Source organism: Parasteatoda tepidariorum, chromosome 10 (genome assembly GCF_043381705.1).
Source record: "Parasteatoda tepidariorum isolate YZ-2023 chromosome 10, CAS_Ptep_4.0, whole genome shotgun sequence".
Lineage (NCBI taxonomy): Eukaryota > Metazoa > Arthropoda > Arachnida > Araneae > Theridiidae > Parasteatoda > Parasteatoda tepidariorum.
The window spans coordinates 29,603,556-29,631,235 of NC_092213.1; the positions used below are offsets into that span (position 1 = coordinate 29,603,556).

Below are 27,680 nucleotides of genomic sequence, written 5' to 3' on the forward strand. Positions count from 1 at the left end.
CAACCCTGTTTCAGATATTTCAATCTTTGCTTCATTTTCTTTGCTGATGAAATAAAAATTATTATCATTAATTATTTCTAATAAACAAATAAAAATTATTAAAAGAAAAAAATTATTTTAAAGATCTGTAAGATATGTAATAGTAAATTTTATGTTTTAGTAAGCATTATACTTAATAATTAGCCCATATTATAAAATATTATAATAAACCTTCTAACTGTATATTTTAGTTTTTTTTTTTAAATATTCAGTTATCTAAAATTCAATAATTTAATATATTCTTGAATTCAATGTCTCACAAATTCAGAATTTTATAAATATTTACAAAATTATTAAACTTATTATTTTTCTTCGTCTTTTTCCACGTTATTATCAAACTCAAACCGCAAACTGACACATTTTTTTTCTCCTGGACTGAGCTACACAATAATTGGATCTGAAAAATGAATGCCAAGTCTTTCACAGTTGGCTTTCTCAAGTGTTCTTACCAAGTCAACGCCCTGCTGGGCTACTGTTTTTGGAGCCAAAAGTCTCACATTTTGGGGAGCATAATTAAATATAACACGGCGTTACTTTTTCATGTACTTCTACTAGCGAAACGCAACCCCAAGACTGCTCTTAGTGTTCTTATCGTCCTCATAGCTAAAAATAAATAATCGCGGAAATGTTCTTAAAAACAGTGGAATTTTTCTCACCCATAAACCTCTACTCTCTGAAAGTAGGATTATGTTAGAGGGATATTATTCCCCTTCTTCTTGCTAAATTCTAAAAACGATTTTTTTCGCGATGATCAATAACAGTTTAGAATGCTTAATAATTTTGATCATTTTTTTAAACTCAAAGAATTGATGATGTTTTAAGTAAGTTTCTATAAATTACTCATTTGAATTTTTTTTTGATTAAAAGGTTACTGCCATTATTACAAAGTATGTGTTTTATTGCAAAAAGTTATTTTATTGTATTGGTTTTTGGATTAGACAATTTTAAACTAACAATTATTTTAGATTTTGTGGTATTCAAGCCTTTCTTTATATTTTATTTTGAATTATTCATAAGGTTATGACTTTTTTGTTGAAGTATAATCTAACTACTAATCTACTTTAATTTTTCCAGAAATGTTCAATGTTCTTAAATTTAATATTTTACTTTATTTCATCCTTTAACTCCATGTACCACTTTATTTAATTTTTAAATTCAATATTCTACCTTGTTCTTCAATTAAATGTTCAACTTTATTCTATTCCCTTAACTCTATCTTTGACATTATTCTATTCCTAATTTCAATATTCTACCCTTTTCTTGAATTCTATGGCTTCCTCTATGATTTAATTCAATTTTTTTTGCAAATTTTCAATAATATGTTAGAATTAAGACAGAATATCAAAATTGTGCTATAATAATGTAAAACCTCTTTTGGTATATCGTAACGTAATGTATTCAAAAAGAAGCGTTTGGAACTAAAAATTAGAAAACGATTAAGAAAATTTAACATATTTCAAATCGTTTGATCAAGCAACTGTTCTTAAAGATCTTAGTTGATTCTTGAAACAATTTAACATGCAAAAAGCCAATGAAAAGGTCCCAGGAACTATAAAAAGTGTTTTAAAATCATTTCTTAAAGTTTCGAAGATTAATTTATTACATAAAAAATTTATATAAAGAAAAATTTATCATATTTTTTTAAATGATTTTTTTTCTATTAAAAAAGATTTTTATATAATATTTTCCTCTTTGTTTATTCTTCAATTAGTTTGAACTATTTATAATAAATTAGAATTTTTTTTATCTTTTGAAACAGTTTTTATGTTTGACTTATAACATCTTTTTTAATTTTCTACTCAATTCAAATTCAATTTTATCATTATAAAACAATATTTTTATATATTATTTCCTTCATTAACCATTTTCTAACATTTATACGCTATGAAATTGATTTCTATTTAATCGATTAAAATCTTCCATATTGAAATATAGTTTTAACATTTCTCTCACAGAAGTTTTAAGTTTTATCAATTATTTCGTTTCACAACAAATCAATTTCAAAATCGATTACTGTAAATACATTTCTCCCTTACAGCACGTATCCATGCTAGAAAACTGGTTTAACAGTATCGATAATAGTTCAAGCAAGCGAATGGCAAAACTACATAAATCCCTAACTACGTTAACGATTTTTACAAATTCATTCAAGTACCCCCCTCATGAGTTTAATGTACTTCTGTTTATGCTTTGTAGAAATATTGATCGTTGTTTTCGAGAATGCCAGTAGCTGATGAATTCTAAATGACTACGTGGGCGTTTTTGTTTAGCTCATGTTGAAATGTTAAAATAATAGATTTTTCTTCTGTTTGAGAAAGTACGAATTTATGAATGAATCGAGCTAGAAAAAAGAAATTACTAAATTGTGGAGGAGGGCGCGATGGTGTGTTTTTGACATTAACGCCCACACTCTTTTCGGGAGAAGTGTTGCGGATAATTAATTCTTATTGATAGTATGTACAGTTAAAGGAGAAAGAATATTAAAAAATTCCTTGTGATATTTTGTATTTATTTAATGACATTAATAAAATATGATTGCTTAAACTTTCGCATTTATTTTTTAATTCGTAAATATGATTGTTATTTGCTTATTTATGGGTTACTTGCAAGTTTTAAAATACAATTTCCCAAAATGAATTTTTTTTCTCCAAATTTTTTATCATTGTTTTAATTTGTAGTTACTTTATATAAGTTGTATTTATGTTTAAAGTGAGTTTTGGAATATTATTTATGATTATAATTTGTGAATAAGTTATGGTTATTTAAATAAATTAATTTGATCAAAATAATCAAACAAATAACTACTTTGAATTTATTATTCCCAATTCCATAAAGTTATATAGTTATTGAATGTTTTTATCGTTTTGATGAATACGAACAAATTTAATGCTTTTTACTCTAACAAAGTGTTTAATTTATCTAAAACAATGAATAAATTGTTTAATCACCATAACTTTGTTGTTATATTGGAACTTTTTATTAAAAAAGATTTTTTTTAAAAATGTTCCCTTTTCAATATTATTTACTGATAAATATTTTCCAGCCTTTAATCTTTTTCAATTCCTAGGTAATGTTAAAGAGAAATATTAGTTAGTTGTTTTATCTTACGTTGTTTAAAAACTCTTTTTAAATAAATATTTTTAAAAAAACAATTTTTCATCAAACTACTCATAAATTCATTTTTCAGTTAGGAGTCTTTTCCGATTCCTAAGCATCATTTTTAAAAAAATGCTGGTTTATTGTTTGATCTTACTCTGAAAGTTAATTTTATTTATAGAAATCGTTTTAAAAAGGATTTTTTTTTCTAATTATTCTTCCAATATAAATCTTTTTTCAATTTATATGTAATTCAAAGGAGAAAATGGCGTCGATTTTTGTCGTATTTTGTTTTAGTTTTATACATCTGTCACAAAATTAATTAGGTTTTTCTATTTTTATACGTTTAAAAAAGAGGAAACATATTGTGAAATAAATTAATGTAAAGCTTTTATATGTATTACTGAAAAAGAAATTTAAGTTAAAAAAATAATATTTAATTTCACTTTCAATTTTCCACATACTTTTTTTAATTTATTATAATTGCATGAGTTCAAACTATTTTAAACGTTATCTTAAAGTAAAACTACTGAACGACTGATCAGTAATAAATTAATTTCATTGTTTATTTCTATATCGACATTTTAAATTTTTTTTATCTTGCGTGTTTTACGTTTTTTAACGTAAAGTCAACTTATATAACGAAGAAATTCATATAAAATAGTTTTAATTTTCGAATTATTTTTGCTTATTAATGATGATTAGCACATTCGTCAGAAACAAATGTTATTTTCATCAATAATCATCAACCCGAACAGTTAAAGTAATACATTTAGTTAAGGTGTTTCCCTTTCTTTTCGATTTCTATTGTATTCCATTGAAGACTACTTGCTTATGGTCACGATGATTTAAGGTGGGCAACCCTTGGGGTCGCGTGGCCGAAAATAATGGTTGGTGCCCATGCCCTCTGTCGGGAAAGGTGATATCCGGCTTTAGAAAAAGAAAATGGAACGCGTGATTAGCGTGACCTTTGAGTTAGACGAATCTTCACGCTTCATATGACATTTCAGTTGTATTTTTAATCAATTTATTATGAAAAAAAAAAGTTTTTTGTTTAGTCAAAAATGTGTATTAATTTTGAAAATTTTCAGAAATTTAATTATTCTATTTCAATTTTTTATAATATTATATGTGTTTAATTAAATCGTCTGAAATCTGAATAAATGCAAACGCCATATGATATAAACGTCAGAAGATGATTTGGATTTATGTTTTAACCTCCACTTCGTTCACTGTTGAAATTATTTTGTCGAGAATTTTAATTTGGAAGAAAAAAATTTCAAAATTGAATGAAAAACATGCGAAAATAAGAAACATTTATTTGAAGCTGATAAAATAGTTGTACGAAGCATTTCAAGTTAAATAAAATAATATTTAGTAAATTAGTTTAAGCTCAAGTAGACGAAAAAAATAATAATGGAATGCTCTTTTATTTAGCGGGAAAACTGCAGTTTAAATTGTTTACGTTCGTATATTATCTTCATTTCAGTTACTAACAATTTGAGGCAACAAGTGTTTCTAGTCAAAAGGCCGTTCATACAATTCGTTTCAATTGCTAGAAGACACGAGCCAACATTTTTCTCCCTCTTTTTTTTCTTCTATTGACATTTTTGGTCCTTTTTTTTCACCTCATCCCTCCTTCGCCACTTCATATCTCTCGCTCTTTAATTCCAGCTGGAAGGTTGAAACCATTCTTGCTGAGAAAGGGGTGGACAATAATGATTTTTCCATTTCATCTCTCGAACGATTTGCTACGATAAATAAAAATATAAAAACGCAAAATAGTTGCCAAATGAAGCTAATTTTAATAAATATCGTTTTCAAACTACATCTTCAAACGATAAGTTGCGAAACTATTAGAAAAAAAGAAAAATCGTTGCCAGATGGAAACAATTTTATTCAATATCGCTTTCAAACTGCACTTTTTTTTTTTAAATCTCACGTGACTAACTGAAGTGTGATGGGCGTAATTGTTACATTTTAAACATATGCATGCACTCTGTTTTTATTTATTCTTTCTCGACATGAATGTATGCAGAAGCGACAATCTGCTGTAAAGTGGCCTTTCTTTATTCTTTGTCTGTTTGAAGGTTATTCTTCGATGCCCACGCGTGGCAACAGCTTCTTGTATAGATAATGTTGTAGGTGGTATGTTTAACAAGAAATAAATAAAATATTATAGAATAATTTTTTAAACAAATGTATTGTTAAAGCATTGAATTATATCGCGTGATTCAGTTAATATTCTGTTCTAATAATTCTATGTTTTTTTTATTTATTTTTTTTAATCTCTTGAGTTTCTTCTCACTGTGACACAATACTTAATAAATGTCTTCTTAAAAATTTATTAAACAAAACTAATTAGTATTTTTAAAGTTGTACTCTGACAGAAGAGGGTGAAAAATTATGGAATTTGTTTTAGGTTTTTAATTTATTTTCCCGATCTTGTTCGATCATATTATAAATTTTCCAGTTAATCATATTATCTATTCTATTCTTTTTTTAAATTCTGTATTGTTTATATTGCTTTCTTAAGTATTTTAAAATCGAAATTTTACTTTGATTCTTTAGAAAGACTAATTAAAGAATATGTTTTCAATTCCTTAATAATAGTCAAACTAGTTATTTATGATTTAAATAGAGCTTTTTATTTCTTAAACATAACGTTTGAAATAACTAAGAAACAAAACTAAAATTGTGAAGGTATTTAAATAAAATTGCTTGAATTTTTATTTATTTAATAAAATAAAGCTAGCTAAAGAACAGGAAAAAATAATGAGAGTTAATTGTTACAGTTTTGTTAATTAGTAAGAGTATATTGTTTCACTTTCCATTTTATTTAAAACTGTATGCTGCATTGATTTTAATCTTTCAGTTAGGATTATTTTTATGATTTTTATTATTATTGCTTTTTATGATTTCTTTCCTTTTGATTATTCACAACTTTCGTAAATTTAAAGGGCATATTAGGTAATTTTTCACATTTTTTTAAAATTTCGAACAAGCGAAGTTTATTGATTTAAAAATCTCAGTCAACAAAGGTTCCAAGTGACATTTTAGTAATTTTGAATAATTAGCTTATATGTATACAAAAGGAAATATTGATTATACCTTGTATTTATTTTATGTACATGCTTCCAATTATGTAATATTCATTTAAACTGTTCGCGTCGTAGCGTTCGCATTTTTGGCGTTTTTATTTGTTGCTTAAAGGAAGGCTTTCTGAGGTTACAGGCTTGTTGCCAAATAAAATAAAATGAAACCACTCGAATATTTAACCACTGAAATCTCCAAAATCTAAAAACTTTGCAAAATAAATAAATGTTTTATATCTAAATAAGATACTTCACTGATAAATCTTTTTAAAAATGTCACTTAGAATCTTCATCCACTAAGCTCTCCAATTGCATTTTTCTATTGAAAACTAGAATATAATAATTGATAAAAAATAGTATTCAAGTAGTTTTTCTATCTTTTACATATAATTCATAAATAACTTTGACCTTTAAATGTTATATCACTTGCATAACATGCTGTTTTTTCTGACCTCTGACCTTTAAAATTGGCGATTCGGTTATTATTTTAGACATGTTTGACACCGATTCGTGCCAAAGCCTACGAAGCTGTGATGCCCTGCTCGAGTCATATAGAATGATCTGGAACACTGGTGTGTATAAATGAATATATATATTAGAACATTATTCGAACAATTCTCTTCCTTTTTTACCCTTCATTCTTACCTTCACTTTTTTTCTTTTTGGTATCTCTCTGGGCTTTTTTATAAAATTCTGCATGTTCTTCACACATTTTACCTTTCATACCAATAATTTTCAAACTAACATATTTATTTATTTATTTATACTAGTTTTATTTTTTCTTAAAAATAAATCGTCATATTTTTAATTTATTTCTATTCCTCACATTGATTGTTTGCACAACGATAAGTTTTTTTTAAAAATAAATCGTCATATTTTTAATTCATTTCTATTCCTCACATTGATTGTTTGCACAACGATAAGTTTTTTTAAAAAATAAATCGTCATATTTTTAATTCATTTCTATTCCTCGCATTGATTGTTTGCACAACCATAAGTTTTTTTTAAAAATAAATCGTCATATTTTTAAATCATTTCTTTTCCTCGCATTGATCGTTTGCACAAGTTTTTTTTAAAAAACTAGAACGAATATTGAGTATAAATATCCATAATTATAATTGTGAATGCTTTTACTTTAAATATATTAATTTTATTTTATCCTTTATTTTTTTCATTAAAAAAATATTAATAAATAGTGAAATAATTTATTTTATGAAATTGCAAACGATAATTTTTTATTCAGTTTGTTTGTCAAACGATTGATTTTAAACATCAATGTGTTGTAATATCTTAGTTAAAAGTTCAATATAATTCGTAATGTAAATTTAAGTAATCGTTATCCAGTTTATTAATGTACTTTCGCTAAATTTTAAATACTTGCGTTTGGTAGTCTTATTATAATTTTATTAAAATATTTCATTATTTTACTATAAATGTATTTTTATTGAACGTAAAATTTAATCTTATAGAAATGAATTCTTGAATATGGAAATAATGTTTCAAAATACTATGAAAACCCGATAGTTTGACTTTTTCACTCATAGTTCTTATAAAAAAATTTAACATAGTTTTATTGTTGATCTAAAACATAAGGATATCATTCAGCATGTCAACACAGGATTCATTCAAAATTTCTACCAACTATTAATAGATATAAACCGATCATTGAATTATTGATATTTTTTAATTAAAAAAATTCAGTCAATAGTTCATTAAAAAATAATCATCGCCATTACTGGATATAAAATGTATAAGAAATAAGCTGAAAAATATATCTCATCGTTGTATCTTTTTCGTTTGTCAATAGAAGTATCTCAGTGTAACAGATGCAAAAATAGCAAATACGTTCGAATTTTTAGTTGATATTTTTGTGGTTCGAAATAACGGATCTCGACGAATCATCTTTCAAAAACAATCTTGACATTTACCTTTGCTCCAGTTGAACAAGCAGTGCTGTACATACATTGACCTTTCAAAGCTACAGTGGACGAATTTATATTTTGCAGTGTCACGTTTCAAATGAAAACGATCGGCGGATTATTTTTAACAAAATGTTAACTGGCAACAAGATTTTTGTTCAACATTTTGTATCTTTGGAACTTTTATAATTAGATTAGATTTTAATTTAGAGAAGTCCGAAAAGTTAAAAATGGCGAACACCTGCTGATATTGTTTATTCTCGTACAACGAATTAATTCTTTTTTGTTTATAAATTAATAAAAAAAAAGTGATAGGTTTCTTCGAATGTTTATTGAGCTAACTTGAATATCGTTTTTTCGCGAAATAATGTTTAAGTAATTAGTTCGTAATGTCGTTCGTTAACTAAGGTGTTTTGAATGTTAGTTATTATTAACTTTTAGTAGTCAAGATTTTTATTCTCTAAATTGACATTTAAATCTAAGTTTTTGAGCTTTAATCTGGATTATTTTGGATTACATTATAAACATTGGTGAGTCTTTTAAAATTTTTACTTCTCACCTAAAGAACGACAGATATTTAGTTTTTAGAGGCAATTTTCACTGTTTTCGAATTGAATTTATTTTCTGTTTACATTAAATTGTACAAAATTTAAATAAAGTAGATTTCAATTTTAAAGAATGATAGCAGTTAACATTTTCCCCTCTAATTCATAAAAATGCCAACTCATATTTTTCTAATAAATTTTTTGGTTAAAGATCTATGAAAGCTAGTTTTTAAAAAATGGAAGTATTTGCCATAAATGATTTTTAAAAAGTAGTTTTAGATTAGTGGTTCGTAAATTGTGCAAAATTGTACGAGTTGTTTAAATAAATTATTGTTTATGCTTCACAACTTTCAGTATGAGAATAAATATAAAAAAACTGACTGCTTTTAAAAAGTTCTAAATCTTAAAGTTTTCTTTTAAAATATATAAATCGAAAACATTAAGCAACAAGCTCTATTTGCCAAGTGAAGATAGGTTATATTTATTTTAAACCGCTTAGCAATCATCTTGATGAAATGTGGTTAAAATGCGGAAAACCGCGAATAGATATGTTTAACAGACAGCATGGTCCCACTCTGTATTTCCTGTTCTTTTTATATTATTATTTTTTTTTATTTATCTCTTCGTTTATTTATATGTCAGATGGGCTCTTGATAGCACCACTCCAGACAACTGCCCTTTAATGATACGCCCGCTACAACATCCAAGATACCGATAAAAAAAAATTTATAAGAATTGTTTTTTTATTATATCATTTTATTTATTTGCGCTTTTTTTTCTTCCTCTTTATCAGTCATCTTCCCACGAATAAGGTGATCTCACCGCGTTCAATTCATTGTGTTTGTTTACTTATTCATTCACTCCTTCCCCTTCCCCCAGATATTCCTTACTCTTTTTTTCTCTCAACCCGTTCCTTATTTGACGAACCAACCGTAAAAAAAGGACTTGGTAAAAAAAAAAATGAACAGGACGAACAAAAAAGGAAGACATTTAAAGTTTAGGAAAGAGGTGTGGCCTACGCACTTTGTTGACCAATCACGCGCTAGCCTCGAGTTCAGGTTTTATACCCCGAAAAGACGGGTTCCGTCTCTCCTTCTGATACCTGTTGTCACACGTGCTTTCTTCCTCTGAGGAGGATGTTGTAGAGCATCCCTCTTGGATGGTGAAGAAAGAACAAAACCTGTTGCTGTTTTTCATCCAGACCTTGCAGCGAGTATTGTCCCGGCGTTACGTCAATAAGTGGACTCAGCAGCGAGCATATTCGTGTGGATTACGTGATTTATTAGTGTTTTAAATATAATCGTTTGCATTATAGAGTGGTAAATTATAAACATTATTTTTGAGTGATGCCATTCTGTAAAGAAAGAAGATTCCAAACTGTTCGGTTTTTTTTAGTTTCACAAACGTATTAGCAGACGACTATTTTCACGGTTTATTTTTGTGTCTGAAATATTTTTTAAAATTTATTCATCACGGGATTAATGAGATATCCATGTTCAAGCTCGTGAATTTCCATCTTAAGACTGAACTTATTTAGTGTGTATGAATCAGTAAGTCGTCAATAATTCCATTCGTGAATTTTCATTCAAGACTAAGCTCGATTACTACGCATGGATCGATAGTCATCAATAATTCCATTTGTGTATTTCCATCGAAGACGTAAAATATATATATTACAAAATATTACCATATTCATCATTGCCAAGAACTGAGTAAACTAATTCTTAAGCAAGAACGTGTGAACACTGGACCAACACCGGGGACCCCGTACCGGTGCCCCAACTTATCCATGGGTCCCAGTTGAGGGTCCTAATCATAGAAGAACCACTATGCCCATGGCTCAGGTGGATAACTGTTGCAGACGATTTTCACCGTGTCAAAGTCCGATTCACCCTCCTAGCCATGGTGGTTACAGCCCATGGTGGACTGCACCTGTGCCTCGAAGGGTACCCGTTGTACCACAAGATGCACATTATTATCGGAGAGGTAGGAGTAATCATTATGTGAATCGGTACAATGGTAAGTTTTAAATTGCTTTTTTTTTTCAATTCGTTTAACAAATACAAAAAAAAAGCTTAATACAACGTGCTTAGAATTACTTTCTTAAATGCACATCCAAGTTTTCATTTCCGACATCTGTTGGGACTTACAAAGGAAATGTATTGAAAAATGAACGTTAAAAGAATAACTATTTATTATATTCTTCTTCGCTTTGTCTTGATCACTTTCTTCTTTATCTTCACTTTTTTTCCTTTTTCTCATTTTTACACCTCACTTTTTTCTAATTCTTCCATTTATGTATTTTTTCATGACTTATATTTATTTAATTTTTTATCAATTCATAAAGTCCTAAATTAGATTATTTTAATAATGAAAGTCGTAGCTTTTAATTGATCAATAATCGCATACTGTCTCACAATCTTTCAACCTATGTGTATTTTTCCATTTATAGAATTATCCGACTGTATCCCACTGTATCCGAATTCCATAAATGTTAGAACTTTCTTTCTCACAAAATCATTAAAATATTTAAATAAAATTTATTTTTTCGTTACACATTTCGTTGAGAAAATATGTTTTTAAATTTATGGAGCTAAAATTGTTTCAAATTTACCTTATTTAGGCTTCTTGTACCTAAATTTTAATTCTTTTAAGATGTACCCATACTTGAAAACGTAGATGTAGCAACTTTAAGAATAGGAAACAATGCGTTAAAATTAATTTTCAAATTGTACGCAATTTACAAACTGTTTTTCCAGTTACTTGTAACCAAAAATGTTTAATTCATCAAAATAAGTAACTTGAAATTAAGAAGTAGGAGACGATTACGAAAATACACTCTTTATAAAATCGCTTGCGAAAGAATCCTAAAGTTCTTTTTTTAACAGGTACAAAGATGTGAATTATATAATATTTTTGTTTATTTAATAATTTGTATCGACTTGTAGACACATGCAGCAATTTTTTTTAAATATTTTATGCAATTTTCGGTTAAATTTACATTTGAAACTTGGATACCAATATAAAAATAACGTTTTACCTCTGTAAAAAAAATAATAAACGCGTTTTTAGTTAAACCAATACTAACCACATAAACATGAATTTTATGTTTTCTATATAAATATACTATATAGTTCGTGATCGGTGTTTGTATGAAGCAAGACTAGTAATAATAATAATAAAAACTGACGCGATTTTTACGGCAAATAGTCTGTTATTCGTATTTTAAGATACTGATTGAAAACTTCTTTCGCTTCAAAAATAAACAAATTGGAAATAACAGTCGAACATGTTTTAGGCAATCAAAAACAGATGCGCACTTTCAAACTTGATTAAGAAGAAAAAAAGTAATTTGCAATATAAAACGCAAAGTTGTGAACAAAAAATGGAAAAATAAAGTTGAGAAACCAAAATAGTCGTAGTAACCGAGGGAGAAAAAAGATGAAAAACTACAGTTGTCGAGAGGGGCAAATTAGGCTAAAAGGCATTTCCACGCGCGATGGAGTTAATGTAATGCTAATATTAACTTTTCTGCCCATTTTAAAACGTGTTTTTTTTCCCATTTTGTAATCTTAAAAAGAAAACGCGAATCACGATATAATTAGCTTTTTTTCTTCTTGTTATAGAAAATATTTATTCACATAAAAATTTGTTTTTAAAATGACTTTTTATCCGCGTGAAAATTGTTGTACATTTATCATATTTTATGTCACGAAATATACAAGTTTCGTCATTCCACATGTTGCAGTTTTCCTGTTAAAATATATATTCACATATACGAGGCTATTTCTAAAAATAACTTTTTATCAATGAGAAAATATGTTTTGTATTTCGCTACGTAATTCAGAAGAAAAAAAAACTTGAGGTATGAAAAAATTAAATTATTTTTCGTCCCTTAACCGCAACTTGTCCCACCTGTTGATTTGACTACTGCTAGAAGCGCCCTCCATCTGAATCCGGAATCACCCTCTTCCCACAACCATCCCAAATACTCCCACGCTTCCATCCACAGCAGTAGCAGCGTGGGAGTCATCCCCAACAACCGGGACTACCCCAGCCAGCCTGCCGCCGAATGGGTTATCCACGCGCGAAGGCGTTTTTGGATGCTACCTACCCCACACAAAATTGGGGGATGAGAGTTACACGCTTCTCGATGAAATCCAGAAAATGTGGATCTCTCCACCAATTGTCACCACGGTGATGGTGATTTTTCGTGGCACTACGGTCCGGTTGTTAAAAATGTGGGTGCTTTTTCAACGATCGAAATTGGTATCGCCGTTTTAGCATCCAACCTGTTGATATTTGAAAACGATTTAATTTTAATATTTGAAAACGATTTAATTTCGCTGCGTTGTTTTTTGTTCGATTGGTGTTCATGACCACCACCAAAGATGAAGAATTTACCACAGTACCTGATAACATTTTTGATGATCTGGTAGTACCAGGTGAGTGGCTGCGATATGTTTGGTACATTTGCAAAGGTTTGGTACAGGGTTTTTGGTGCATTTCTTTTTGGTGCGTTGGGTATTTATGAAATATTTCCATTCATGTTTTTTATTTTATTTATTTATTTGTTTGTTTGCTAGATTTGCGAGGGCGTATGTATCGAAGTTTAGTTCAGTGACCTTTAGAATTTCGAGCAAGTTAGGGTTAATTTAATCGATATTTCACAGTGACCGGACGATAGTTTTTAAAAATATCTATCGCTTAACATAAAGGTCATTAAATAAATAGTAAGATTTTCGAAAATAGGACAAAAAATTTTTATACTGAATTCTTTTGTTGTTTAAAGAATAAATTGTAGTTGTTTTTGTTTTTCAAATAATTGCGATCGGTGTACATATTGAATACATTGTATTGCTAAAAAAATAACTTTGCAATACAATTTGAGCCGATTCAGTATCGTAATTTTCAAATTTTGTATAATAATTTTGTACTTAGTTAATAAATCTAATTATAATTACATATTTCTTGAAAAATTATTATAATAATATCAGTAATTATTTAGGATTTTCTTTTATTAGTATTTTTAAAATAAAATAACTTTAATATTGCATACATTGTCTAAAAAATAAAAATTAAATAATTATCATACTAAAATAAGTTTATACAATTAATACATACTAAAAGCAAAATAATTTTTACCATATAACAAATTTGCTTAAAAATGAAAATCAGTCAACATATATTGTGTAACCGTAGAGTTTTAATAGACCCTTTTATCGAATTATTTTCTGTCTAAATAAAAGTAACAATATATCAGGAATTACCTTATTTATTAAAAACACTCTCAGAACAACATTACGTATATGGCGGTTAAATGAAATAGAGATATTTTGGCATTAATCTTACCTAATTTCATTACAAAATTTGGTTCTGTTTGATAGAATTACTTCTTATAAGTAAAACTTATGTTTAATTATATTTTCAAACATTTTCAGTTACTTCATTAAAAAGTTAACATTATTATTATTATTATTTTAATATTATATATAACTACATGTGAAATTTTCGCACTGTAATAAAAGTTTACCTCGTTAATCTTACTTCTTGTATTTCTGTACGCATAATATTTAATTCTGAAAATTATTATAGCTAACTACGAGTATCAAACTTGTTACTCAAAAAAAAAAGAAATATAAAAAAAAATGTTTTAATTCTGATTTGAAATTTATTATGAAATAATTCTATGAAACCTATGAAATAATCTGATACTTATCATTTCCAAATATATTGTATCGAACTATGAATGCCAGTAAATTTAATGCTCTCATATTTTTACTAACTCTTCAAACAAAAGTAATTTTCAGTTAAGGGTTTAGCTTTAGTTATTTTAAAAAACAATGTAGGTATTTTTAACATTGTAATTTTTATTCTATTATGGATGAAAAACTATCACATAGTTTCTATATTTATTCTCGCCGTATTAATAGAAAATTTAACAAGGTTAAATTTTTTAATGCATATTAATTATATTTTTACGTGTATCGTATTTATTTTATCATATTTTTTTAATGTATTTTTTTAGAGTATGTACCCACTCTCAAAACTACATGGTTAAGTAAGTCTGAGCTCTATCAAACTCATGCAGTACTTACCTTTTCAGTTTTCATCATAACTGAGTTTTCGAAATTAGTATTTATTAAAATAAAAGCAATAGTTTCCTTATATTATATAGCATATTCTTATTATCTGTTCTTTTAATTCAGGTTATTTATAAGAAATATGTCAGTTTTCATTTTCTATAAATGAAACCACTCTCAAAACTACATGGTTAAGCAAATTTGAGCTCTATCAAATTCATGTAGTACTTAACTTTTCAGATTTCATCACAACTGAGTTTTTGAAATTAATATTTATTAAAATAAAAGCAGTAGTCTCCTTTTATTATATAACATATTCTTATTATCTATTCTTTTAATTCAGGTTATTTATGAGAAATATGTCTTATTTCACTATCTAAAAACGAAACCACTCTCAAAACTACACGGTTAAGCAAGTTTGAGCTCTATCAAATTCAAGTAGTACTTAACTTTTCAGATTTCATAACAACTGAGACGTAAAACAAAACTTTTTTGTATAAATTTTTTTTCTCACAACAATGGATATTATGTCCAGTTCAAGTTAGCACATTTCTCATAGGAAACAAAAATACAGTTTCTCATACTTAAATATATTTTTAATTTAATCTTTAATTTTAAATAGGGATCATGTCTTATGCGTCTCCTTTAAATCTAAGCGATCAGTGTTATAAACGTTTTTGTTCAGTGTTCAAATTAGATTTTTGAATGAATCTTAACAAATGACATATCGGTTTACATATGTTTTTACATATGAGAAAATAACTGCATAAAACTTACTTTTATGTACATCTCGGCTCCTATACGAATTAGTTTCTATGTCATTATTAAATTGAAATAATATTTAGAACAGATAAGTCAAGATCTTAAACCATAAACAAATAAATTTGTAATTACAGTTTCTTTTGAATCTTTTAATGGATCACTGAGAAAAAAGAATGGTTAAAACTACCAAAATATGGTGAAATTTACCGTATTTCTAGCACTATAGGAGCACCAGAAAGCTCAGTAATTTTTAATGAAACGTTTTGGTAATGATTTTGATAAAATTAACTATAAAATATGGTTTAATAATATAAAATTTAGTAAATTTGGTGATTTTATCATGATACCTTTAGATTATGGCATAAAAACCATTTATTTTTTTAAGTTTACTTCTCAATTTTGTATTTTTTGCAAAATGTGAGGTAATAAGAATTATAGCTTTGAAAACCAGGATTTCCGGTGAACTGTTACCATACAAACGAAAAAATTACCAAATGAATGGTATAAATATTGTATGTGTTAGTTTTATTAACCAGAATTATGTTGTTTTTTTATACCAAAAATGTCAATTCCATATTCATCAATTTCTTTTCTCCGTGCACAACCGTTGTCTTTCTGGGTATAAAATATAAAACCTCGAAGAGTGTAAAGTATATGTATTCTAATAGTTATAGTCGTATCACATGTGTTCTGTGTGTTCTATTATATAACAGTCATTAGGAAAAGTATTATTTAAAATTATGCTGAATTTATCTTTGAAAGACTGATAGTTATTTTTTCTTTCTGCAGCTGAAGCTTCTGATCCTCTAAATGACAGGACAGAATGTGTGGCAACTATGTTCCCCGGAAGTCACGGCGGCTCACCCCGCTTCACCTACCGGGGCAGCTTCACCACATCTACCACCCCAGTCACATCGGCTTGCTCATCGTCGGCGTCTGGACTATCTCCATCTGACTGGCTCCACAGTCCAACATCTTCAGATAATCTCACACCCCTCATTAACATCATGGGTGGAACGTCCACCCCGACAGCCACACCGACACCTCCACCTTCCTCAGTCACACCTCCTCACCATCATCACCAACAGCAAGCTGAACAGTCATACGGTGACCGAAGTCACCAGGATCAGCAACAGTCTTTTCTATCCAGTCCTTCATCACACCAACAAGAGCTTCTGGAGTTCGCAGTCTCGCAGCAACAGTTCGATCCCGTGTCGTTCACGCTGAAGCAACAGTCACCATCTTACTCCACGTCTTCTTCTACCCCCACTGCAACAGATCTAATCGGAGTGTCTCCCGATGACATTGTTTACTCAACGTCCTCACCTTCTACGTCGTCAACCCATGTCGATAAATATCTGTGGACAACGTCTGCTGACTTTACCACAACTACCCTGCAGTTGGCTCCAGGTTCCATCCTGGTGCCCAAGATGGAACCCTTGGCTGAAGAAGCTGCCACAGCAACGTGTGCATCAGCAGGAAATACTGGTATGCTACTGACTAGTCCACAGACATCTGCTTCCCTGGCTGAATATAATCAGAGCACTAGTAAAGTAAGGCTCACTTTGTAACCCATAATTCTTGTCTTTGTTGCTTATTAATTGATTTGATTTATAGTTGTCAATCAATTCAAACCATTTTTGAAACACATCCTAAATGATAACATAAATAATGTGATTTATGATTTCCTTAAAATTATAGGTTTTAGATTTTTGAAACCATAATTTATCATCATATATCAATCTAAAGAAGCAAGTCCGTGTAAAAAAAAATATATTTTTAAGAATAAACAAGATAATTTTTTCTAAGCCTTCGTTATATAATAAGTCTGTTTTTTTTAATTTTAATACAATGTAATGTTTTTAATGATGATATTGATTCGACAGTTTATCGCCCTAGTCCCATCAATTATTTTATTGCGTTTTGCAACTTCAAGCTTCAAATTGCAATATATTTTTTTTTTAGTGTTCTCTGTCTTGATTCAAAATAGGCAATGGAGATATTTAACTCTTTTACATAGTATATCGCACGTTCACGTATAAATGTTCTGCGCATGCTCTATAAAGAACTGAGATTGTTCTCTAGTAACAGAGCTACGTAAAAGTGTAAATCTCTCTGTTAGAGAGATTTTGTACTCTCGCGTAGCATGCCCCGTACCCTCATTTACCTAAATTCAGTGCGGCTACTAATAAGCAACCTTGATTGTTCATAGAGCTTGCGTACTTAAACGTGCGGTATGCTACTAAAACAACAGAAAAATTGCTTTCAAAAAGTATTTATGGTGCTGAGGAAAAAACTTATATAATTGTTTCTATTTTAGGGTCATGAAATTCTTAGTCAAGCCTATCAGTGCAGTACTGTTCCCTTGAAGCTGTTACCGGTGAAACCTCGAAAATACCCCAACCGTCCCTCCAAGACGCCCCTGCATGAGCGTCCATACGCCTGCCCCATCGATAGTTGCGACCGAAGGTTCTCGCGGAGTGATGAACTCACCCGACATATACGAATACACACAGGACAAAAACCATTTCAGTGTAAAATCTGCATGCGGTCATTCAGTCGGTCAGACCATCTCACCACGCACATACGCACCCATACTGGCGAGAAACCATTCACTTGTGAGACCTGCGGTCGCAAGTTCGCCCGGAGCGATGAAAAGAAAAGACACGCTAAGGTGCATTTGAAACAGAGGTCAAAGCGTCAGCAACAGCAGCAATCGTCGTCCACAACGTCGGCATCGACGTCCACGACGACGCTTTCCTCCACTGTGTCCTCTCTGCAACAGCAGGAGCAACATCAGGGTGGTTTGTTATTGCTTGACATTCCGTCGTCTTCAGTTGCCACTAGTCTACTCACTGGACAGCTTACAGCTCCAGTTGTGACCACAACTGCAGCACTCAGATGATTGTGATGACTGTTCTTTTATAGGGAGAGTTGACCTCCCGGTTGTCGTCATTTCGAACCAAGCTCAACCTCCTTTTTTTCCTCTAAAAGAGACTTCAAAGTCTTTGTGATATCTTAACTGCACTTAATGTCTTGTACCATCGCCCATATTTTAATAGCTCTCTCTATCTCTCTCTCTCTATTTTTCTCCTCGTGAATTTTATTATAAGAATAGTCAACGAATCTTTTAGTTTATAACAATACCCTTGATTGACGATATTAAATTTTCTAATCTCTCTATATATGTCAAAAACATTCAAATGAAACGTAATTACTGTATAAATTTTTTTTTATCTAGTCTATATCCTTGCATTTCAGCAAAAATTCTAATTCCTTGTATGAAACTAAGTTTCTTTAAAAAAAATTACATTACAGAATATAATTAAGTTGTTGCATATATTTTGCCTATAGTACGTTCACGGAAATGATAGACCTAAAGTAAGCAAATAAGTTGCCAAAATCTTGATCATATTTGCCACTTTTTGAGATTTTCTCAGCATTTTTTATTTTTACAGAATTGTGCTAAAAATAAATTACAGAGGGGTATAATTTTTGTTATAAATGCATGATTGATTCAGAATACAATTAAACTACATTTATAATTAACTAAATAAAAGTTAACTAAAGCACTATAAAATAAAATAAAAATTGAATTAAAGCACTTAAATTTAATTATATACTCTTAAACGTTTCAGTTATATTTATGTGATTTAATGGTCTTATTATAAACAAAAACTATCAATTTATATGCAACAACATGATTATTTTTAGAGAAAAATTTTAAGATTAAAAAAAGCTGATTATTTTGTTATTTTTTCTTTTTAATAACGTTAAATTTTCTATGAATGTTATTTCCTTAAAATAAACATTTGATTACAATGATTATAAAAATATTTCATTTTAAATTTTATTATTATTAAGCAGCTAATATCATAACCCATTTATTATTTTTTTGTTCTATTGCATTCAACCATATTTCTATGACTCTGCAATGCAATCTTATTGCAGATGAATAATATATTCGAAAAAACAAATTTTTCTTATTGTTTTAACTTCAACAAAAGTAACGCTGGTCGTTTAAACATGCTTGAAAGCTTATTCAATATGAATCTATTTGTATACATTGCGCTTTTTAATTGCAATAAAAAGATATTTATTTACTATTTGAACTGCATTGAGTGCAATAATTTTTAGGTTGTCATCCCAATGATTTTTTTTTTTCGTTTATGATTTTCAAAAAACTTTTACTTTTGTATATAGCTATTTATGTATATTGAAATACATTAAGTTTGTTTTTACACATTTTTAAAACATTTTTCTAACAAGTTTACGAATTAATACCTGTGCCAAGGCTATATAATTTTTGAGCATTTTATATTTCTAGGTTTTATAATCTAGTATAGCTTCTTAAGGCAGCTTTTGCATTTATTTTAACAACTTTATTTTCTTTGGACTTTCATCTCATGTGCAATCTAAAATTACAAAATGTAACAATGTATTATTAATTCTATTATGACCATAGATATTTCTAAGAGAAAAATATTAAGCCATGAAAATTCAATATTCTATACATTTTAAGACCTGTATTGTATTTTAAAACTAATTATTACAGTATCATATTTGCAAACAAAGTATTGAACTATTTTATTTTCAGCTTATTTCTTATTTTTATTTATAAAATGAAACAACGTTTTATCTGTTTTATTCTGCCTAAATTTGTTTTTAAATAGAAAAAAAATTTTGAGCCATAAAAACTCACCTTTCTATAAATTTTAATATTTTGTAATTAAAAATCTATTATATAAGAAGTATTGATCTATTTCATTTTAACATTATTTCTTATTTTTATCCCAAATGTGTTTTAGGATAAAAAATAAGTAATAAAAATCTTATTTTTATCCTTGCTAATAGTATTATGTGTTTTAGGATTAATTATTACAGTATCATATTTATATAAATTAAATTACCTTAAATTTATTTATTGCTTATCAAATATTGTGTAAAAGTATATATAATTACTAATCAAAATCTAATTTTCTATCAACTCTAAAAGCTGTTCTGCATTTTAAGATAATTTTTTACACTATAATTAGGAGGTACTACAGTAAAACGTTATAAAAATGTATAAAATATATATAATCTAATTATTACTTGCTGAAATAACTTGTTTAATTTTTTGTTTTGTTTTGTATTACTGTTATCTATTTTAAAGATTTATATAACACTGTAGACACGAAATTAGTAAAAATGTTATGAGTTATAATTCAGAATTTTTATCACATCTGTTAATCATATTTATAAGCCTTGATATTCTGTTTTTATCTATCAGGCGTTTAGTTTTAAAACCAGTTCTATCTATTACTTATTTTTTTATAATGAATGCGTATTCGTTCGATTCTCCTATTCTGTAGAATTCTAAGTAATTATTATTTTTTCTTCTTCACTGAAGAGTTTTTTAATTCATAAATAAAAAATAATTTTATTATGGACTTTGAAAAATATCTTAAAACCTATTGAGCTGGTTTTAAAAGCACACGCCACAATTAATTTTTATTCTGTTTAAAATCAGATAATTTGTCACTTACTATTTAAATTAAGTCTGTTAATGCTACTTACTATGACAACATTGTATTTTGGAGTTGTATATCTTAATTAAGGCTTCTTAAACTACCAGTAAATTATCTTCTTTGGGGTCGCACTATCAAATTTATTTGTCGCTAAAAATATCTATCATAACTTAACTTCTATGATATCTATCATTGATATATACAATTAGGAGGCACATTCAACCGTTAAAGTCTTTGATATACTTCACTGGTTTATTAAAATTGTATATTTGGCTTATAACTATTACAAAAATGATTTATTGAAAAAAAAGTTTAAGAAGCTGTGATTTGATTTATATATTTAAACTAAAGAGCTTAGTGGGAAAACATGTTAAGTTAAATTTTTATATGTCTTAAAGCATCTAATTATCAATTGTATCATAGTTAAAAAGTGTTTTAACTGCGTAATACTAATTTAATTTGCAAAATCTTTCATTTATCTCATTATTTTTTTAGAAAAACTTCTTTTTTATATTGCATACAATCTAAAGCTGAGTTTAACAAATGTACTAAATTGTCATACAAATCCCACTAAGCCTTTCAATTTTATAATTACCTTACTTTTCTTTAAAACAAATATTTCGTCTTATATTGTTGTAGACACCATAGTTATTAAATATAATTGAAAGAATTTGGGCTATATAATCCTCATTTTTTAAGCATTATTTACAGATAGATATTTTGCAAGTGCATCTTCTTGCCATTAGAGGGCAGCATAATACACAAAAACATCTTATTGTCTATATAGATATTGTGGTTTTTTTCCCCACCAAAACAGCTATAGTAAACAATTTACACACAATGCACAAAAGCATCTTATTGTCTGCACTCAAATTGTGCAATTTTCACAAGAATGTGAATAATTTGTAAAATATGGCTTATCATTATATTGCCCAAGCCATTCAATTTATTAAAAATAGAAGAATAAATTAGTCTTATGCTGTAAAAATAATAATAACAATGGAATATCAGGTGATTTAATTAATTACATTGCCCCTTTCAAGTTTACATCCCTTAAAAATTAAGAAATTATTTTAAGCTAAATATCATAACTCAATAATATATTTTTATTCAGGTGTTCTGCTATCTAAACGCCTTAAGATAGCTTTGATATTTTACGGCGTCAACGCAACCATATTTTTGTATTCTTTTTATGAGAAATCGAACGCCGGTAAAAACGACTATTATTTTTCTCTACATCATTATTTCAAAGAAATTAGTGCACTAACGAATAATAGTTAATAAATAGTTTTCTCGCAAGAGATCGCCAACGTAATTGTTTTGGCTCTTTAATGCTAAAGTTACATGAATGCACATTTCACACTATTTTATATATAAAAAAATTTTCTAACCAATTTGATAATTTGGTTAACAATGCTCATTTCATATTATAAGTAAATATTGTAAAACAATAAACTATTACAAAAATATGTATGTTTATAATCTAACCATTATAATTCATTTAAATTCTATTGTCTCAAAATATAATCGTTTAAAAAATATACATTTTATGATACAATTAGATTTTTTTTTCTTTTAATTTTTGAAATTAAGTTCCTTATTTAAAAACGTTACAACTTTTGAACTTTGAGTAAAAACAAAATTTTTCAGAGTCCGCGAAAAGCTCTCTATTTTCTATGTAATTTTAGTATTTTTTTAATGTTATATATAAAAATGAAACTATTAATCAAAACTTTATTTTCTCTTGTTAACCATTGTTTCTTATGACAAATATTTTAACTATTATAACTGTTATGTAGTTAATTAAAATCGTCTTGTATGTAGATATTATAATTATTTATTCGTTAAAAAAAATTTGTAACAATCAAAAATTATAATTGTTGCCGAACTGCATTTGTAACGGACAGAGATTAAACAATTTCGTCATAATTAACAATGAAATCTGGTTAATCAAATTGATATAACTTCAATTAGGTAAAAGTCGTATTTATAATTTTAAAAAAAATTTATATTGCATTAGAAAAAAAAATTATTACGATATTAAATTTGGAAAAAAACTTTAACGGATAAAACTTACATATAATCCAAATGCTGTTATAGTAATGAATGAAAAACTTAGTTTCAAAACCAGCTCAATCAAATAAAAAAATATAAAAATTTTAAAAAAATGTATACTTTATATTGAAAAAAATTATATACTTTAAATTCTAATATAATAGAATGAAAACTTTTAGATAGTGTGAAATCTACATACATGAACGTTCATGAACTATATTAGATATATAAAAGTAAAATCATATCAAACGTTGGTGCTCAGCTTGCATATTGTTCATAATTTCAATTTTCATCGCATGATCATGTCTAACAAATGCATAAGCGCATATATATTTGCTCCTTCAGAATCATTGTATATAAATCACCATTTTCAACTAACAAGGTGTTTATTATTTTTATTTGACCGAAAACAAAATGTTTGTAACAAATCTTGTTTTATGTATATTCTGGACGTTCGTTTTAAGTGTCCATTGTTTTATGTGAGTGTTTTTTGCCTGCACAATCAAGAATGCCATCTGTCGAAACAACAAAGAATCAATGTATGTCTCAACATAATTTTATGAGAAAAAAAAGCGCCAATTTGGTTGTAACGTATCAATGTTAATTGCTTGATTCATCAAAAAAAATTGCGCCAAGTTGGCTTGGTTGTCAAAATGGATTTATAAGCGAAAGCACTAAATATTTTTCATGTCAATTTTAATGTGATTGATAGTTCTGTGGTTTGTTGTCTGTATATTTGCTGTTTCACTTCTTTGTGGCTAAAAGATTTTAAAAAAATTCCCCTGTTTGTACAGATCCTTTTGTAAATGTTTTGTTTTTTATTTTTATTTCTGTTGATGTTTTTTATTAATCAAAGCTGAAATCAAACTCTGAATTTTGTCTTTCAGATTTTTTTTTTCTTCAAAATAATCCATGATCGATTCATCAATGATTATTTTTTTAGAAAAATATTGTAGATAAGAATCCTTATTTTGTATATCTCCAATCGTTGTACATTTTAGCTAACAGCTTTAATATAAATTGATCTCAATTAATCCCAAATACTTTGTTAACTTATTAACTCCAGGGAACGAAGATTATTTTAATATCAGTTGTCACTTATAATGTAGTCGATGCATTTAAAATTAAATTGATCACTTAATTTTTTTACTAAAAATAAAATAACTAAGGACATTTTTGTCAGTTTACAAATAACCTCAACTTCAACTAGTTAAAAAATAATTGCTATTCTCTTTCTGTATTTCGTTACTATGGTAACAGATTAATAAGATTCCTTTATCATCACGCTTGTAATAATTGCGCCTATTGTTTTCCCCTCAATTAAGTTTGATGAATAGAAATTTCATAGTCACTTTTTAATGATAACTAGTAGTTAGTTCAAAATTTCTCTAACAATAACTATTTTATTAACGATATATATGTAAATATACTCAGTTTTTAATTAAATCTTAACATTTTTTCCTCTAACATAAATTAATGGATATTTAGAAAATAATTTCAGGAAAGACTTTTTTTGAATTTTGTCAGGTGTATGCGTTTTTTCTATACCGGTAATTTTTCAGTGATATACTTAAATACCTATTTTAAACGCAAAACACCTTCGACCTCTTACGTGTTAGTGAGATGCCCGATATACCCGTGTGGTGCACGCTTTTTATAAATTTCTCTTATAAGAAGCAAGGCAAAACTTGATAGTAATTTTATACTTATGTATCAGGCTGTAACAATGTCACCAAGCAAAATTGTTTTTTTAAACAATAAATAATGTCATCGAGGAAAACAAATTGAATGGCAATTTATACCGGTGTTCTCTAATCATCACTCTTTATATTTGTTTTTAAAATCCTTGTCAAAAATTGAGTCAAAATAGTAGAAACACTAGGTTACAAATCAGTGTATAAGCGAGGAAAAAACGAAATCTGCTGAATCATTAGTGAAGAAGGCGATCAGAAAAATACCAAAACCAGTATAATTGCCTGATGAAATATGAATTTGTCTTTAACTCCTCTTTGTTTCCCTCAGCAATCTAATACGTTTTGATGTTTCTAGCTTCACTTTCCTCAGTAGTGATTCGCAAAATTTTAATTGCGCTTTTGCCCTCGCTTATATACTAAGTTTACACTCTAAAAGTTAATTTTTTTGGCCTCAATTTCGGCAAATATTCTAAAACTGCATAGTAGCTTGAACTTATAACGATTAAAAACTAACAATTTATCATATATCAATCTGCGTTTTCTGACTTATAAATCATAAATTATTTCTGGAATTCATAAAACTCATTTAAAACATATATATAAATTCAAATCGTAAAAAAAATCGTTTTCTGTGACGGTAACAAATTCATAAAATTCATTTAAAAAATATATAAATTCAAATCGTAAAAAAATCGTTTTCTGTGACGGTATGAATCATCAATTTTCGATGCATCCGTCAATCTATCATGGTAATATAACAGCCTGTATACAACCGGTTACAGTTAAGTTCAGCCTTGTTAGAGGCGTCCACTGTTGATGAATCTTCTTATTAAAGAATTGAATGCTATATTTTCGGGTTATATAAACATAAAATGAACTAATTGTATTGTTGTACCGTGTGTTGTTAGTGCTTCATTGTTTATTTCTCAGAGCTTTTTAACTGTTATTGTTATTAATATTGCCAAATGTGAAATATATATATATATACATATATACGATGTATATTTTTTAATATTCATCACACGTTGCATGTACTTTAGTGTGTCATAATTATAGAGGGCAAATGACGATACATCTTTACAAAACACATCTTTTGTCACGATGAGATTAAATATTAAAAAAAAAATGTTTTAATTGATGTACATATAACATGGTTGACATGATGTCAAAACATGAGAGATAATAAAAATTATATTTACATTCTGAGTTGACTTTTCATGTGTAGTTATTCTTTTGCTTGATTTCCATTTAAAGGTGTTACTTTCTTCCAGGCCTTATTTAGATATCAGAAACTTGCGCAATCAACTGACTTGTTGAACGCAGTGTTCCGTAAACACCACCCTTAATCTCATTTAATAAATGAGTAGAGGAAAGTTGTTTAAATCGTACCTATCCCAAATCGCACTGATTTTGATTTTCAAAGTAGCATTGTGTACAGCAGCGGCTCCCACTTTTTTTTCGGCTATGAAACTCTTTAATAATCAACCTTGTTCCGATGGAATCCAAACTTGTGCTATCAACTCACTAAATTGAACAGTGTGTTGCACAAAGACCACCCTTAATCTACATTAAATAAATGAGTAGATTTGAAAAGCGAGATAGGAAATACTTATGCTATATTTTATAAATACTTGTTCTTTTCGTAATTTATTTAATATATTGATATTAAACGTATTATCTTTTCTTATAAAAAATGATGTGAAAAGTGAAAAAAATTTATGAGGGCAGTAACCAAAAGATTAAATAAATTATGAATCATAGCTTGTATCTAAATTGAAAGTTTCAAAACGTATCATAGCTTATAAAAAGTGCTAACTTTTCCACGGAACCGTAAAGTTCCGCGGTGCACCATTTGGGAATCAGTAGTGTACAGAACGAACTGATTACGTTAAACTTTTATTTAAATTGGTCAATTTACTAGTTTTCACTGTTTTCGAACATCCTGTGTAAGGACATAGCAGGACTAAATGCAAATACATCATGCGGCCAAGATAGCTTGGCTGGTAAGGCGTTTGGCCCGTGTTCGAAAGGTCGGGAGTTCGATTCCCGTGTACAAAAGGGTGACTGGAACCAGCTTAATCTATCGAGGTCGCAAAGTCCTCCAAGTTACCATAACAAATCAATACCTCTGGGGATACTGGATCGAAGATAGTGTTCTGGTTCAGGTCAAAATTACGATCTGAGGATGGAGTGTTAGTGTGACCTCTCTGTAAAACGGGATGTGACGCATGTATGTTGTCGCCGGATCATCCTCCGAGATGTTTCCCAGACAGTTGCCAAAAGTCCAATGTGCGACGTAAAAAATAAAAGTACCATACGGAATCAAATTCATCATATAATTTTACTCTGTTTAGTTTTACTTGTTTCTTTGCTTGCTAACTATTGTTTGAGGCTTGGAATAACATGTTCTTTAAAACATTGCTTAGTTGCTTAAATCGTACCTCATATTCATTCCTAAATGGCACCTGTACGATTTAGGAACAAACAATTTAAACTACTAAATCGGTGGAATTTTAAGCACTTTAAACTATATTTCATCCAAACGGTCGAAAAAGTCTGGGAATTACTTTTATTTTTAAATCTGTTAAAAAGGGTTTAATTATTCCGGTGGTGTCTTTGTGAAAGCAAGAAACCTCAATTTATGCGTGAATCAGTCGGAAAGAAACGAAACTATTCCATTGAGTTATTGTTATTATTAATAATTTACATATTATTGCCACTCTTATTTTTGGTGAATTTCGACGCCAAGATCGGCTTCAAAACACAAAAAAATTTTAATTTTCTTTTACAAATCTTTTTAAACAACTAAAACATCAACTAAACTAAGTATTTCAATACTGATGTTAATTCATCAACAAGGAAACAATGATAGCAACAAGCTA

The 27,680-nt window shown here is 28.3% G+C and overlaps 1 protein-coding gene across 2 annotated transcripts in view; it reads left to right on the forward strand.

Moving 5' to 3' along the window:
- LOC107446876 (early growth response protein 1-B) overlaps positions 1-26,004 on the forward strand; it is a 32,247-nt gene extending 6,243 nt beyond the window's left edge. Inside the window, exons 2-4 of one of the 2 annotated variants that reach the window (XM_021145621.3) lie at positions 6,722-6,802; positions 16,329-17,092; positions 17,860-26,004. In XM_021145621.3, the coding sequence (XP_021001280.1) occupies positions 6,722-6,802; positions 16,329-17,092; positions 17,860-18,444 (1,430 nt within the window). In that variant the 3' untranslated portion in view covers positions 18,445-26,004. The remainder of the gene's footprint in view (positions 1-6,721; positions 6,803-16,328; positions 17,093-17,859) is intronic. The other variant, XM_021145622.3, reaches the window with a different exon arrangement.
- Positions 26,005-27,680: the final 1,676 nt, after the last annotated feature.